General features: G+C 35.7%; 1 protein-coding gene across 1 annotated transcript; it reads right to left on the bottom strand.

The window, feature by feature from the left end:
* Positions 1–1,167: 1,167 nt before the first annotated feature.
* LOC141397980 (probable cytochrome P450 313a4) lies at positions 1,168–17,181 on the bottom strand. Its single transcript, XM_073975039.1, has 4 exons — positions 17,054–17,181; positions 2,307–2,459; positions 1,793–2,228; positions 1,168–1,716 (listed from the first exon to the last, which is right to left on the bottom strand). Exons 1-4 carry the CDS (start codon positions 17,072–17,074, stop codon positions 1,544–1,546), a joined length of 783 nt encoding a protein of 260 aa, XP_073831140.1. The 5' UTR covers positions 17,075–17,181; the 3' UTR covers positions 1,168–1,543.
* Positions 17,182–18,035: the final 854 nt, after the last annotated feature.

Below are 18,035 nucleotides of genomic sequence, written 5' to 3'. Positions count from 1 at the left end.
TCGATAGAGCGTTAGTGGTGGGACTTTCAAGACTTCCTTGCCTTATGATATTTGTGTGAGAGACTGTGAGGTTGACGATTGATGAGTAAGCACACTTATGGGTCGATTTCGTATTGCGACGCGAGTAGTGTCGCGTTGCCAGTTGCAATTTTTCCATTACGTATGGCAAAAGTCGCCCGACGACGTCAAATTCTGTCGCCGTAAAGTTTATTTTCCGGCGACAACAGTTGTGTGCGTACACCAGATGAATGGCACAGAGTATGGACTCATTTTAAATACAAACTAAAGAAAAAATGTCCCAAAATAAGAAGAACATTACAGCTACAGGAGGTGGACCATCATAAGAAATATCTTTGTCGACGATGGAGCAAGCGGTAGCAGACTTACAGCAAATTAATATGGTTGCAAATCCTGCAGGTGCGATCTACGGAATTGAAGAGACATGGGATGATAACAGTGAAATTTGACAAATGAAAAACCTTAAAATGAAGAAGAAATTGAAAACGTACTTGCCAACAAAACGTTGAAACTAAAATATCCTTTTCTATTCAGATATAAATGGCGAACATCTTCCTTTGGCCCCATTATATGTACGTGTGTTCCGTCAATGCATCCGACCACGCCTGGGAAATTTGTTTTTGAATAAAAATAGTTTTTATTTTGACGCTTTTCCTCCTCTGTTAATTTGGAAACAATCCAAATTTTACACAGTTTTTCCTCTATTAACTCCAGAACTTCACTTAATACCTTTGACAATGAGGGGTGAGCCATCCCGAGGTTAAAGTCATTGCCATGGAATTTTTGAAAGCTTCCTTCTGCAAAAAACGCACGCACACACTTTAGGAGTGGCTGTATTGCTGTTGATCTGTGGGTTTTTAAAGTCATGTTTTAATGCCTCTACTATATAAGTAACAGCGTCTTGTGGAAGCCGAAAATAGGCTTTAAACCTAAAAAAATTAACAATTATTTTGATGAATGTTGGAAACCCAACATATGTACACAATACTAATGGCAATTCTAAAGGATTCGATTTATCTCTTAAGTGTAGCCTGATAGATGCTATGTTAACTATATTTTCTTCACTATCACTGAGCTTATCATTTTAGAAAACTATAACTTTTGTGTGCAACTTGCTCTGATTTTTTTTTTTTTTTTTTTTGATTTAGTCAAATCAAAACAAAAAACGCTCCGCTACATCACCGATAACTTGTTATCGACGATTATTTTCTATCGCTTTATGAAGAACAATTTTTAACTTTTGTCGCAGAGACGATTGACGACGCGACATGATTCGCGTCGCAATACGGAATCGACCCATTAATTAAAATGTTCTTCACTTTTCTTTAACCCAAATAATTAATGATAACATTATATTTGATTTGGTAACTTAAACATATTATGCCTTCTTTTAATATTGAGACCAAAACCCACTTTAGCAATATGTTCTACATATAATGTGTCTATATCAAGTGTTCTGTAATCTATAGAAATCCATGTTGTTTCATAAAGTAACGTCAATTTTATTGACCAGCTCTAGTCAAACCTAGCTAGATAAATGTATCCTTTTCTCAATAGTAAGTGGTGGAGGATTAACCAAATGCAGGGACAAATGATTGTGTACCACTAAATCTTCTAATTTGGCTGTGGTGGAAAATTTATAACGCTTGATTGTTTTGGCCATTACAACTTTAAGGCCGATTTCAGCATAACGCATTCCTAGAGAGGAGAAAAAATAAAAAAAATATAATTCAATATGAATTTCGTGAAAACAATATGTTTTTATTATGCTCACCTATACAACTTCGCTTGGCTTTGGAAAAGGGAATAAACGCATATGGATGACGAGCTTCGACATTAACAGGGAGAAAATTATCTGGATTAAATTTATTGGCTTGTGGACCCCATATGTCTTTACTACGATGTAAGTCATAAACATCTATTAGCGTACTGAGGCCTTCAGGAATAACGATGCCATTGCTCAATTGTAGGTTGTCCTCAATAGATATGCGCCCAAACATAGGAATGGTAGGGAATAATCTCATTGACTCCTTTATAAACATATCCAGGTAAGTGAGTTGCTTGGTGTGTTCATAAGACATGTTGAACTCTCCATTATCATTGTCGGGAAAGAGTTTACATATTTCAGCATATACTTTGGCTTGATATTCTGGATGCATGGCTAGCATAAGTATGGTAAAATATAGTGTAGCTGAACTCGTTTCAAAGGACTGGAGTGTAAAACAGAAAATATATTGAGTTTCCAATATGTTTATTAGAGAAGTGTAACTATTCCTGAAAAAACATACCGCCGCAAATAGATGCATCATACTCGATATGGCAAGGTCTTTTTCAAGTTCATTAGATTCAATGGCATCATTGATATGTCTGGCAACAGCAATATCCTGGCTATCCAAATACTCTGGATCATTTCGAAGACCCGTTGCGTAGTATTTGTATGCCTGAAAGAATTGGAAACTAATAACAATTTGTCCAACAACAAGAGGACACACCTTGTTTTTCATATACGAGTATTAATGTCTAAACAGACGACAGTGTTAGTTTGAATTAACTGCCTTAATTCAAATTAATTCGTGTATTATCCACATTCCTAATGAACGAAATCAAACTAAATGTTATTCTGAATTTAGGTGTATGAATATGACAATGGTGTTGAAAATCAATAGTTTGTAGTGCGATTCTGTAAATTTTTTAAATAATTAACAAAAATATTCGGTTGAGTTAACGATTGTTCAACTCTGTAATTTTATGTTACCGATTGTAGAAATCGGTGACTCATGCCGACGAATATCGATGTGAAAAAAATGTCAATTATTATACTTTAATATTAATTAAAATATATTGAAAACATTATTTCGTCGCGAATACATAACATAAAGCGTTTAAGGTGTAAACAATTTCTGCTTTTTGAAGGAATGTGGCAATTTATTTATTTATTTAAAGATATTTATTATAATTATAAATTATAATAAAGAAAAATTACAAAAAGCACTAGCAATAAAAGCTATCGGCTATGGAATGTGGCTAAAATAAGTGTCTTCAAGCATTCCAGCATGCGTAACCCAAAAATACCTTAGTTACTAAGGCTTAGTATATGATGATGTAGTTTTTTCATACTGTACAGGTACCTAATATAAGATACATGTGCAGTTTCTTATTTACATACGAAAGACACTATTTTTTCAAAAAATATGTAAGATTTTCATGAGATGCAAAATCAATTTCCTATTTTTATACCCTACACCACTATGTGGGGAGGGTATTATAAATTGGTTTTGGCCAAAAAGTTTGTAACGCATCGAAATAATGGTCGTAGACCCATACTTATATATACCAAAATGAATGTCTCGACGAGCTGAGTCGATCTCGCTATGTGTGTGCGTCCGTCTGTCCATCTAAACCTTGTAATCACGCTACATGTCGCAATTTTGATCGGATCGTCACGAAATTTTGGATATTGATGGGGGTCCCGGAGGAAAAGAAGCCTATTGATTTTGGTGATGGTCGGATAATATTTAGGGGTCAGAAAGGGCAAAAAACTTAGGTGGATAAAAAGACAACGTGTTTTTCCAAATCGAATATCTCAGCTTCTGTATGGGGTATACCAAAAGCAAAACTTGACAATGAAAGTAGAAAATATAACCTTTCTAATGATGTAAAGTTGGTGCTCGTAGGTTGTCAAACAACGAAGATATCACAATACTAGCAAATAAAACCCCAGTTTTCATTTTTGCGATTTTAATTATATTGACAAATATCACAGCTTCGGTTGAAAACTTTCCAAAAGCAAAGCCTGACTATGAAAGTAGAAGATTCCATCTTTACAATGATGTAAACTAGGTCGGCGTAGGTAACCAAATAACGGAGATATCGCAATAGTCGGTAATACATCCCATTTATCCATTTTTTGGAAATCACGCTACAGGTCCCAATTTTGATCGAATCGTCACGAAATTTTGAGGGTTAATGGGGGTCTCACAGAGGAAGAAGCTTACTGATTTTGGTGATGGTCGGATAATATTTAGATGTCGGAATAGGCAAACAACTTATTTGGAGAAAAGTCAACATTTTATTTCAAAGCCAATATCTCTGTTTCTTTAAGAGGTATATCAAAAACAAAACCTGGCAAGGAAAGTAGAAAATATCACCTTTACAACGATGTAAAGTAGGTTGTCGTAGGTGGTCGAATAGCAGAGAGATGGCAATAGTCGATAATGCATCCCATTTTCCGATTTGTTTTGTAATCACGCTACAGGTCGCAATTTTGATCGAATCTCACGAAATTTTGGTGGTTAATGGGGGTCCCACAGAGGAAGAAGCCTACTGATTTTAATGATGGTCGGATAATATTCAGGGGTCGGAATGGGCAAAAACTTATTTGGAGAATGGTCAACGTTTTATTTCAAAGCCAATATCTCTGTCTGGTTAAGAGGTGTATCAAAAGAAAAACCTGGCAAGGAAAGTAGAAAATATCACCTTTACAATGATGTAAAGTAGGTTGTCGTAGCTGCTCAAACAACAGAGATATCACAATAGTCGGTAAAGCATCCCATTTTCCGATTTTTTTGTAATCACGCTACAGGTCGCAATTTTGATCGGATCGTCAAGAAGTTTTTGGAATTTTATGCGGGTCCCACAGAGGAAGAAGCCTATTTATTTTGGTGATTGTCGGATAATATTCAGGAGTCGGAATAAGCGAAAGGAAGAAGAAAATATTACCTGTACATTGGTGTAAAGTAGGTTGGCGAAGGTGGTCAAACAAAGGATATACCACAATAGTCGGTAATGCATTCAATTTTTCCATTCTACAGGTCGAAACTTTGATCGGATGGTCTCAAAATTTTGATTGCTTATGGGGGTCCCAGAGAGAAAGAGGCACATTTTTTGATTAAAAACCAAAATATGTTTGGTGGTAGTCGGATTATGTTCCCTAAAATAAATGTTTACCAGTGAAAAGCTTATGCACAGGGGTAGTGGTGTAGGTGTAGCCTTTGCTCACTTGTTCCCTATAGGGAATATATAGAGAATATATGTATATATTCCACTATCTGCTCTCATATTTCCTCTCTTGTTTGGTAAATGCTCTCAACTTTGTTCTCGTTTTCTTTTGAATGGTCTCGCCGTCTCACCATCGTATTGACAATGTATTAACAAACCACAGCACAAACCCCACCCTCGTCTCACCATCACATTGAGGCTATATCAGTGATGGCCACCAACAACAACTTTCCTATGCCCGCGGGCATACGACACAGACGTACACGGTAAACACATTCGTTCGGTTAATGCATTGTTTACGTTTCCACTCACACTCTCAAACTCTCTCAAAAAAAAAAAAAAAACAGTATTTTTTGCTTTATGAAAGGCGTTCATGAAATGAAGAAATTTGAACCTTGGCAAGACTTTATGAACACTATTTCTGAAATGCAGTAATTATTTTTTTCTGTGTATGTTGCCTTCCTCTGTCCTAAAGTGTCAAGTGTGTATGTATGTATGTATGTATTTCTAGGAGTTAAATGGCCAATACATTCATGCCATAGATGTTGGTAGTTTTAATTCAGGAGATGAATAAACATCTCATTCGCCATCACATAATATCTCTGCAATAAAATAGTCAGCAAAATATTTGTAGCGAAAAAAGTAGTTGAATAATGAGTGCAAGTGAATCGGGTCTACATCTAGTTACGTAAAAGAAGTCATAATTGTCAACAAAAGTCTCCTAGAAAGATTCTGTTAAGGACATTGGTATAGGTCTTACAAAGCAGTACCACACTAGAGTTCTTTTGAAGCATTAGCTAACGCTTTTCCCCATTAGGCGGAATTTATCTGTACTGTCCTTCTTATGTACTGTCGTTAAGACTTAACGACTACTTTTTTTTGGTTGTTAATTTAACAATAATTTTCGGTGATTAACGACAAAATTTAACGAAAAAAATCGGTAAAAGTTCTTGGCTTTCCTTTTTCACTTGCAAAAAAAAAATCGATCACCAAGCTTAACTCTAAACGAGAAAATTAATAAAAATCATTAAAAATGATCTTCGTTTGCCCTAACAGACAAAACACGGTGCTGTTGAAGCAATTTTAAATGGAAGGTACTTACACCTGGGAGGAAGTTTTTGCGGATTCTAAAACTACAATGTTCATAGATGAGAAAAATCAAAAAAGAAGAAAAAAAAATGCCGCAGAGCTTTTTAAATAAATCGCGGTTCAAGTCGGCATTTTTAGAGTTTTTTTAGATTTTCACGATTTTGCTTGGAAATCGCAAGTCCTATCGAAATGGGTCAAAAGAAAATTTTGTTGCTATGAACATTCTCTACAAGATTGACCGCAAAAACTTCCCAGGTGTAAGCGGTTTTCACTTAAAGTAAGGCGTACCATGTATTACATTGTTTTATAAGGTAGCTGTTTAAGTTAGAAACTCTCTATTGGTATTTTCACTACAAATCTCCAGGGAGCCTTTGTTCGCCTAGTTCGGATCGCAGAGAGGCCTCCCTTCCTTAAGTGTTCTCTACAAACCCTCTGAGAAATTATGTTCGCTTACGGCGGATCGTAGGGTGATATTTCCAATCATTGCCCTACAAATCTTCTCAGAGACTTTGTTCGCTCAGCGCGGATCGTAGAGAGTACTCTCTTGGTAGTGGAATTTCTCTGCAATTTCTCCCTGGAACTGTATTCGCTCAGTTCGGATCGTAGTGAGAACTTTCCAATAAGCAGTGATTGCCTCAGCCTTGATTCACTTTCGGTTTATACACAAATCACTTATAAGTCATCTCTTCACCAGTACGGAAGTACTTCTCGGTTTACTCACGAATTGTAACGCGTCTCACCCAATACAAGGTAAAGTCATCAGCACTTTTCGCCTAAATAAATCACCTACACACTATTATTATTATTATACCAACTAAAAACCTTTGTGTTTTATTTTCATCTCCTTTTATTTATCGGTAACACTCGGGTTTGTATCACCATTCTCATCTCCACAAACAACAACTATTATCTACGGCCTCTCTGAGCTATCGCCTAAACATTTGGTCCAGTCGAGCCAGATAAGTTCCTTTGGATTTTGTTGTTGTCCACCCACATTTCATCCAATCGAGACGGATTAGTGGATAATTTACACGGTGTTGTTAGTGCTATTCGCAGTTTTTTGTTCTCTACTTCAGTGCACAAAAGTTTCCCCAATCACCCCTCACCACCATCCTCATCAAAAAAAAACATCCAATCGCATCACCAACAACAAATATTTCATCAAAAAACATATCAGGTATGTAAATTCAGTGTTTTCCATAAGTGAGCAAATCGCGAGTGTTAAATTTTATCTCTTTTCTCATAAAAAATATTTCGGTTACTGATCGACTTTAATTCACCCTATCGGTCGGTAATTACAAACAAATACGGTTAAAATATGCATACAGTCCACACACTAAATCATTTTATAAAAATTCTCACCAAAATACGGTTGCATTCACCTTGAAATATTAGAAAAATATCGTTTATTTTGTGAATTTAATAAATCTAATATAAAGCATACTGTGTTTCTTTATTATTCACAAACAAGTCAACAAGTGTAGTGATCGCCAATACGTGTTGTTGTTATATTATCTCGGTTTATTTTCTCACTATCCCTACATCCATAATTATTCCAAAGGGAGAGCCCTTTAGTGAGAATTGCAACAACAAACGTATTACAAATCACCCGCCTTTTTGCATTTCTTTTAGCGTCACTTACAAAACGAAAAAAAACCTACCAACAAGTAAATACGTTCTGTTCTCTCTACCTGCTTACCTACTAGTACATACCAGCAAACGTCTACTGCGACGCTAGTTGTGTTTTATTTCGTTTTGTTGTACACATTCGTTATTACTACGGTTACAGTGGGTCGCAGGTGAAAAAATTATTTTTTATATAAATTATTTTTTAATGTTTTTTCGGAAAAATAAATATTTGCATATTTTCGAAAAATAATCGGTATTCGGTATAAACGGTTTTTTGGACATCGTACACCCTACAATCGGCATTATATATTTATATTTTTAGTAAATATAACATATATATTTATTCAAATATTCAATATAAATTTATATTTTTGTACTAAAATCACCTTTTTTATTAACATATTTGAATTTTCGGTTGCGGTTTTTTGCTTTTTTGGTTGTTCTAAAGTAGTGCACCCTACATTTGGTCCCTTTGGAATTTAAAATTGTCATTTTTCACAAGGAAAATTCCCAATTTATTCGGTTTTCGATATTTTGGCAATTTGTGTTTTCCCATTTCACAAAAATTAATCGATCTTGGACATTCAGTCATTGATTCACCCTACACCTCGCTGCGAAAACAATAAATTCAATTGATTTTTTGCAGCTTTTTGGAAATTTGTTGTTTTTTTGCAATTTTTGAACAGATTCTCGGGAATTTGTTTAATTTTTCGGACATTTGGTTTATTTGTGTTTCCTCTTCACCTAAATCAATTTGTTTTGGAACTTTTAGTCTTTGATTCACCCTACACCTCGTGCAGAAATAATAAAATTTATTGAATTTTTGCAACTCTTTGCACATTTTTGTGAATTAGTCCAACAAATTCGTGAAAATTTGTCTATTTTTTCGGAACAAAGAAATTCTCTACAATGCCAGTCACACCTTTAGATCTCTTTATCAGAGCATCGGATGCTTTGATCAAATTCGATTCCCATTTCAACCAAATGCGCGATGATCAGTTAGATCAATACGACTTAGAGTTTCGTAGCACAGAATTGGACAAGCTGTGGTTAAAGGTCCAATTAACATTCGATCGTTGCCTCGATTATTTAATGTCGGCGGTAGATTCGAAAAAGGATGACATAGATTCGTTGGATAGTAAATACGAAGTGTGTCATCAGACTTACATTACTTGTAGGTCAACTATGAATCGCAAATTGGGCAAAATTCTTCAATCATCCAAATCTTCACCTCACACCTCTATAAATAGTTCGGAATTCTCGGCAAAAGAATTTCACGGTGACCAAGCAAATAATATGAGTACTTCGACACAGGCGTCGCGGGAAATCGGCACTCAGGTGGATCCTCCTTTCGTTCAAAACAGTTGTCATACTCGTGACTCAATCTTTTCTGCGCCAAATCCGGATAGCGTACATAACCTTGTACTTCCTCCATGCGACATAGAAACCTTTCATGGTGATTTCTTGTCGTGGCCATCTTTCCGAGACCTTTTCACCGCGATGTATGTAAATAATTCTGGTCTTAGTGACATTGAGAGACTCTGTCATTTAATTAGAAAGACAGACGGCGAGGCTAAAGAAATTGTTTCCAAGTTCCCACTAACTCACCGTAGCTTCGTCTTAGCATGGACAGCTCTCAAAAATCGGTATGACAATAAACGGGTTATTGTCAATAGTCACTTGAAGCTTCTTTTTGATCTTCCATATATCGATCGTGAAACTAGTTCGGGATTGAAAACCTTTCAGCGCGGAATAAATAGTTGTTTATCTGCTATGGCCGTATATGATATCACCACAGTACAATATTCAGCGTTTACCGCGAATAACTGTCACTCTATGGGAACAGAGTGTTAGAGACAAATCGGCTTTGTCTTCTTGGGAAGACTTGGATTCATTTATTTCTGAAAGAATCCAGACACTTAACTGTTTGCGTGATATCAAAGGCCCTGAACCCAATAAAAAGACTTCTTCGAAAGAATTTATATCACCAATCACCAACAATTCGGTTTATAAAAAATTCAAATCACCAGCCACGATATCTTGTCTTCTATATCCTACGGAAATTCATTCTTTGCGATCTTGTCCAAAGTTTAAGCAATTGCCTTTTGACCAAAAATCTTCAACGGTGAAGAAACAAGGCAGTTGTTGGAATTGTCTTTCACGGGGTCATACAATTAAAACTTGTTCTAGCGCCCATAATTGCAATATATGTCGTGGAAGACATCACACCCTCCTCCACCGTTCTACTAAATCACCTCCCTCAACTCCTTCTTCATCAAATTCTACACCTTCCTCTTCCCGTCGTTCTGTACTTCACCACAATGACAATATAGCTTCCACCTCCACCGGTGCCAATCCAACTATAGCAAATCAACAAGTTTTCCATACATCACAGAATCGTAGTGTTCTTCTGGGAACTGCTATAGTGAATCTTCTTCATAATGATAAAGAATATACAGTTCGGGCTCTGATCGATCCAGCATCAGAAGGTTCTTTTATCTCAGACACCATAAGAAAACGGTTAAATTTGCCTACTTGCTCTGCTCTAGCTCGTATTTCAGGAGTAACGGGAACGGTATCAGCTAATACTCAGAAGAGTTGTTCTCTGAAAATCGGTTCACGAATCAATTCTTCGTTGGTAGTTCAAACAGAAGCATTTATTCTCCCTCGGATATCGGATGATCTTCCATCTTTCTCAATAGATCCCGATATAACAAATCGTTTACAAAACATTCGGTTAGCTGATCCAAACTTCTTTGATAGTAGACCTGTAGATCTGTTGATCGGAGCTGACTTATATCCAAAAATATTACAAGCCGGAACTCTCCAAAATATACTCGGTTCTCTTCTTGCACAGAATACTGTATTTGGTTGGATCCTAACTGGTCCAATGTACTCTTCTCCCCATCATTCGAATTAATTACGTTCAAACGACTGCACCATCAGACAACCAAAAACCGTGAATACTTTATTATTTTCACCAGAAAGTATTTCCTATCGGTTCCCACCACGTATTGAAATATACATTATCTAACTGGTAATTCTAAAAAAAATGTTTTACAATTAAATCATCATCGGGATCATTAATTTATTTTTACCTTCTCCATTTGTATTAGTTACGCAACTGCTATAGCTTGATACATTACAGTACGGAATTTTAAATAAAAAATCGCCAAAGCTCACCTAACTGAATTTACATACTTGGATTCCTAGTTGTAAGTTACTTAAGTTCACCCATTTTATATTGAAACACCCCTATCTGTTTCAAGGCTGGCGGCTAATGTTTAAGTTAGAAACTCTCTATTGGTATTTTCACTACAAATCTCCAGGGAGCCTTTGTTCGCCTAGTTCGGATCGCAGAGAGGCCTCCCTTCCTTAAGTGTTCTCTACAAACCCTCTGAGAAATTATGTTCGCTTACGGCGGATCGTAGGGTGATATTTCCAATCATTGCCCTACAAATCTTCTCAGAGACTTTGTTCGCTCAGCGCGGATCGTAGAGAGTACTCTCTTGGTAGTGGAATTTCTCTGCAATTTCTCCCTGGAACTGTATTCGCTCAGTTCGGATCGTAGTGAGAACTTTCCAATAAGCAGTGATTGCCTCAGCCTTGATTCACTTTCGGTTTATACACAAATCACTTATAAGTCATCTCTTCACCAGTACGGAAGTACTTCTCGGTTTACTCGCGAATTGTAACGCGTCTCACCCAATACAAGGTAAAGTCATCAGCACTTTTCGCCTAAATAAATCACCTACACACTATTATTATTATTATACCAACTAAAAACCTTTGTGTTTTATTTTCCTCTCCTCTTTTATTTATCGGTAACACTCGGGTTTGTATCACCATTGCTCATCTCCACAAACTACAACTATTCTCTGCGGCCTTTCTGAGCTATCACCTAAACAGTAGCTACACAGTCAATGCATTGTCCCAATTTGAATTTCTATACCTCAATAACGGTAAAACCTACGAAATTATCGTGAAGTTCAGTCTTGTAGAGAATTTTCATAGCTACAATATTTTCTTTAGTCCCATTTCGATAGGACTTGCGGTTTCCAAGCAAAATCTTGAAAATCTAAAAAACCCCTAAAATGTCAACTTGAATCGCGATTTGTTTAAAAGCGCTCCAGCGATTTTTTTTCTGTATTTTATGAACATTGCAGTTTCAGAATCCGCAAAAACTTCCCAGGTGCAAGCACCTTCCATTTAAAGTTGCTTCAAGGGCACCGTAAAAAAATTTCAAAAAAATAAAAAATCTTTAAAATTTGTATACAGAATAGCACTTACCGAAGATTATCGTTAACTACCGACATTCGTCGTGGTTAATTCTGTCGTTAAGAAGTTACAGAATCGCACTACTGATGTCAAATGTTCATTTTTATGAAAATAAAAAAGGAAAACAAACACGGTGTGCCTTAACAAATTTAAATGCAAGGTGCTTACACCTCGGAAGTTTTTGCGAGTTCTATGTAAATGGGTCTAAAGAAAAGGCGATACAGTCAGTGTATTGTCTCAATTTGAAATTCTATATCTCAAAAACGGTAAAACCTACGAAAAATATCATAAAATCCAATCTTGTGGAAAATGTTGTCTGCTACAACATTTTCCTTAGACCCATTTACATAGAACTCTCGGTTTCCAAGCTAAATCGTAAAAACCTAAAGAACCCCTAAAAATGTGAACTTTAATCGCGATTTATTTGAAAATCCCTCCGGCGATTTTTTTTGTTTCTTGATATTTCTCATCTATGAGCATTGTAGTTTCAGAATCAGCAAAAACTTCCGAGGTTTAAGCACCTTCCATTTACATTTGTTAAGGCACACCGTGCAAATCAACAATTTTCAATTTTTTTCCTAATCTTGTTTTGCGCATTATACCAATTTTGTATATTTTTTCGCATATTTTGGTAAACTTTTGTAAAACTTTAGCAACTGCTCTTTTCTCGGTTTCCGCTACATAGATACTAAACCTTTAAAATTCAAGAAAACAATTAACTACGATAATGTAGCAAAGATATCAACAAACAACTTTCTGGAACATGCGAAATGTCTATGAACGGTTCTTAAATGCGAAATAGCCAAAAACGTTATACTTTTTTCTCCTATTCTGGTCCATAGATGCCGAACTCCCCAAAAATTAAGGATACAGTTAACTACAAAAATGTACCTAAGATTTCAATAAACAACTAAAAAGATTCTAGGAATGATTCTTTAAGCTGAAATTTGCACAAAATAAAATTATGTTTAATGTTTCCCCCTACTTAGGTCTGGAATAACAAACTGCTCAAAACTAAAGAAAATTTGGAAGGTTTGTATTTACGGACCAGTAGTGCGATTCTCTAACTCATTTTATGAATGAAAAGTTCAAATAAAAGTTGACATCACTCTTGTTATCAGTAGAACTTTACGACTATTTTCTATTCGTCGCTAAATTTACCGAAAAATATCGCTAATTACCGAAACTATAAGCATTTTAATTTTACCGATTTTTGTCGGTAACTCAAAAAATGTGTTAGAGAATCGCAATGAACAGTAAAGAATGATTTAAAATAATCAAATTTTGAGCTTGATGAACAGTTTCTAGAATCGTTATATGTTTTTGAAAGTTGTTTATTGAAATGTAAGGTAAATTTTTATAGTTGACTGTATCCTTAATTTTTGGGCGGTTCGGTATGTGTGGACCAGAATAGGAGAAAAAAGTATAAAAATCTAATATTTTCGAAAGTTTTTGACTATTTTCGCATTTAAGAACCGTTTATAGATATTTCATATGTTCCAGAAAGTTGTTTGTTGATATCTTTGCTACATTATCGTTGTTAATTGTTTTCTTGAATTTTGAACGGTTTAGTATCTATGGAGCGGAAACCGAGAAAAGAGGATGCAAATCGCATTTGTTTAGCTATTTTGGCCATTAAGAACCGTTTCTACAGAGTTCGTATGTTCTAAAAAGTTGTATATTGAGATCTAAGGAAAATTTTACTAGTCGGTTGTTTGCTCCATTTTTATCTGCAGACTTAAATCCGAGAAAAAAATTATAATGGAAATTTGACCTTGACGATTTTGACCTTGAGGATGAAATTGAATGGAATTTATGTGTTCACAATTATTATTCTTTAGGACAAAAGCTACAACCTCCACGAGTAATCCCAAATTCCAAGCGGTTTAGAAGATATGTGCCGGACAAAATGATACATTTTGACATCAAAGCCTCAGGTCTTTGAGGCCCATAACTGTGAGAGTTGAAGTTATAGGGAAAAAAGCCGGGACACCTGTCTTCTTATTTTTGGACTTCTATCAGGCTGCGGTGTCAAAATATGGTTAATAATTTTCGTGCTGCAAAGTAAAAATATTATTATATTAGAACAAGTTAGAAAGTATCAGTCAGCTGTGCCGACGGAGATATAATCTCAGCCTCGGACACAAAGAAACTACGTAAACTCAATACTTATAACGTCTCTATATATTTTATTTAAATTTCGGACCAATTTCCCAAGAAGAATGGACATTGACCCCCAAACAAGTAAAAAAGTATCAGTCGGCTTTGCCGACAGATATATACCCTCAGCCTGTGTCAATTGAAGCGTCCATCTATTGACAATATAGAATCTACGGAGTTTATGGTTCTTTTTGCAATTTACCGATAAAATTTTTTTTTTGGTTTGAAGCTCAAAAATGTTGCGGAGGATGTACTTGAAGGAATGGACCGACATAGTCCATTTTGAAAGTGGATTTTGGGAGTCATTATTTTTGATAGATATATTGCCAGACATTTCAGTTGCTATGGAAGCATGGACTTGCCCACGATATGTATTAAATATGTAAACATATATAGCCGATTTTCAAACCTGATCTAACCCGAACGAGTGTTCCGAAATAATACGATATACAAAATTAAGACCAAACTGGTTTCTCCCTTCGAGGGTTATCTTAGGCACTAGTCAGTTTAGTTGGGGTCGTTTCAGGAAGTATGGACTTGCCCCAAAAAATTGCACCATCGTAAAATGGGCCGCAAGGCGAACATGTTTCAAACAAATTCAAAACGGTTCGAGCAGAGCTGTTAAACTATACTTTTCCCAAAGGAGTGGGCCGATATAATCCATATTCGAACCTGATATATGCGTGGAAGTAATATTTCCACATCCTTCGTTTGGAAAAATTCGGTTAGTCCCTTCTGGAACTATCGTGCGAATAATCTTAGCAAAATTGTTAGAACTTTTGTGGGGGTAATTAACGGAAGGTGTAGACCGATATGGTCCATCTTCGAACTTAAACTAAGTTTGGACAAAATTTACGAGACCTAAAATTTGAACCTGTCGGTTGGTTATGTCGATTCTTCCAGAGTTATCGTGTGCACCAGACAGACAGATGGACAGACATGAGTAAATCGACTCCAAATTGTCTGACATGGATTTCGTCCAAACATACTTGGGGTCTAAAATCATTATTTCGATAATCTCGTTGGTTTAAATGTTGAGGGTATCAACAAATTAAATATTAGTTGAATTTTAGATACAGTTTTCGGTGATCTTATCGAATGATCGGACTATAATTGCGACCTACAGAGCAGATACAAATTTGGATAAAAATTTTGTATTTGGTCCATTTCACCCCCTAAATATTTCACGACCATTACAAATAACAATAGCCGTATAACCTCCATACCAAATTTCGTGACAATCTGTCCGTAATTGCGGCCTGGAGTTTAATTAGAATTTATAATCGACAAACGGACACACGGGCGGACAAACACACATTACTATACCGCTTTATCTTGTCGAGATATGAAAAGTGGTATACAACATTGGGTGTCTACGACGAATATTTCACGGTATTAAATGAAAACAAAACAAACTTATAATACCCTTCCCTCATTGCACAGTGGTGGCACTTATATGGGAAGGTGTGACAAATATAATTCTAGATGATATATCGAACTGAAATTTTTATCAATTGGTCTACACACTACACTCTAACAAAAATATTGGCGTCCTAGGTCCAAACTTTTGCGTGGTTTCCATGTAACGGATCATTCTGAATTGAAGTATTTTACTGTTGCCAACATATTGTTTAACCGAATTCGCTGTAATCTGGTACTAGGAGTTGTTATTGCATAGTAAACCTCCCCTCTATAAACTGTCAATATTGGTCCATGATTTGCTATACCCCCATATATGATTTCTATCTCGATTAAATGTATTTTACAGATATTTAGCAAATTCTAAACGGATTAGGATTTAATAGTGAACACAGAGTTTCGAGCAGGATTTTATAAATAAATGTGACATTGGTCCACTTTTGCCCACAGCCTCCATAGGGTTACCATATATTTTTCTGTACTTAATAAGATTTTATAACATTTTTTCTGCAGAATTACCTGTAGTAACGTATTTTTGGTTCTAAGAGCGGGGAAAATTTTCACGATTTGACGTGTTGCAACATTTTTCAAAAATTCGCAAGAATGGCCACTAGTACCAAATTAAAGCCTGGCGCCTGTATACTTCAAAACTGTATAGACTTTTTGCGGAAATTTGCGGTTTTGGCAGATATGACCAAAAGTTTAACACCCTTTTTTAGAAGCTTAATCCCAATTTTTTGAATTATTAAAATTTTTGTTGTTATCCTTTCTTACATTTGTGTTCAATATAATGTTTTTGTGCTATTAGTGATTTTTTTTATCATGGTAACTTAGATCCGCGCTGAAAACTCGCGATTTTTACCAATATTATAACCATAATTTTTGACAACCCTTGGAATTTAGAGGAATTTTCATAACTAGAAAAATGAAGCTTAGGCAATTAACTAAATGATTCAACTTAATTTAAGGTGTTTAAAATATTCCTTTGTTTCATAAATTCGCTTAGAATATAACTATTTTTTCTCATTTTTAAATGCATTTTTTTCTTCAAAATTAGTCATGTTTGTGAGGCTTTTTCTCCTTAAGACCCGCGAAAAATGAAAAAAATAAGTTAAGTTTCGAAAAATTTGGAATGTTTTGAAGCGATTTGAATCTTTAAGTTTCTAAAATGACGACATGAATTTTTTGATTTTTGTCCTTGGGCGCATCCACTGTGCATTGCGGAGTAGGGTATAAAAATCAAAAAACAAAGTCAAACTTTTTTCAAAGTGTTTTTGTATGACTTTTTCAATATTTGAATTGAGAAAACAATTTTTTCATATGATAACTTTTCTCTAAAATTGTTTTCCAAATAGTCAAAAGCTATCCGTGCTACAGGAAAGCATTTTTGAGAAAAAATGTCGAAAAGTCATAACCCGAATGCACATACATATCTAGTTTACATCGTACATTTCGTACATACCCCGTCAATTAACGACCTCATTAAATCCGCTGTTTGTCGTGCTTCTTTAAATAATGTTTTATCAGCTATTTTCAGAAAGTGTTCGGTTCGGTAAACAACATTAAACAATGTAGCTGAAACATATTCCATTAATCTATTTAAAAGAAATAACTATTATATGTTTAGTTGTTTTATTATTTCATTTTCTTACCCCGATATTTATACCCTCAGCCTTTAGGCTAAAGAGGGTATTTACACTTTGATACGACCAAAAATGTGCCTCATCGAAATAATGGTTTTAGACCCCAAGTATGTTTGTACGATATCCGTTTCAGACAATTTTGAGTAGATCTAGCAATGTCCGTCCGTCTGTCTGTCCGTCTGTCTGTCTGTCTGGCTGGCTGGTGCGCACGATAACTCTCGAACGGATCAATCGATTCGGTTCAAATTTTGGGTATCGAAATATTTTGGCCAGATTTGATTTAAGTTCGAAGATGGGTTATATCGGTCCACTCCTTCCGGTACCTCCCCCACAACTGTTCAAAAATTGTCGCAAAACTTGTGCGCACGATAACTCTTGAAGGGAATAACCGATTTGGTCCATACTTTGCACATCGTGTAATTTCTACCAAACTTAGATGAGGTTCTAATATGGACTCAATCGGTTCACTCCTTCGGGTACCCCCCACACAAAATTTCGGAAAAGTTCAGTTTAGGACCTGGTCTCGAATCGCTTTGATTTTTGTTTACGCAAGTTGTATTCACTGTCCTCCATACGACGCTGTAAGTTTCATTATTTCACTATTTCCTGAGAAAATAGCCTGAAAGTTACAAAAAGCCCTATGAGACCGTGTGTAGTGGTTGGAGCGCAAGATAACTTTCGAACGGATCTGCCGATTCGGTCCAAAATTTGGCTTTCGTAATATTTTGTCCAAACTTAGTTCAAGTTCAAAGATGGATTATATCGATCTACACCTTCCGGTACCTCCCCCACAAAAGTTCG

The sequence above is a fragment of the Musca autumnalis genome, unplaced genomic scaffold (assembly GCF_047663935.1).
Source record: "Musca autumnalis isolate F117 unplaced genomic scaffold, ASM4766393v1 scaffold_3, whole genome shotgun sequence".
Lineage (NCBI taxonomy): Eukaryota > Metazoa > Arthropoda > Insecta > Diptera > Muscidae > Musca > Musca autumnalis.
The sequence above is the reverse complement of the archived record's forward strand: the minus strand, read 5'-3'. Positions and strand labels throughout refer to the sequence as shown.

What these genes read in the sequence shown, in the direction of transcription:
- LOC141397980 (XM_073975039.1), bottom strand. Translation starts at nt 17,074, where the DNA reads ATGAGGTCGTTAATTGACGGG. An exon ending in TGAGGTCGTTAATTGACGGG is followed by an intron (nt 2,460 to 17,053) that starts GTATGTACGAAA and finishes CAATTCTTTCAG; the next exon opens with GCATACAAATACTACGCAAC. An exon ending in TGATGCATCTATTTGCGGCG is followed by an intron (nt 2,229 to 2,306) that starts GTATGTTTTTTC and finishes TTTACACTCCAG; the next exon opens with TCCTTTGAAACGAGTTCAGC.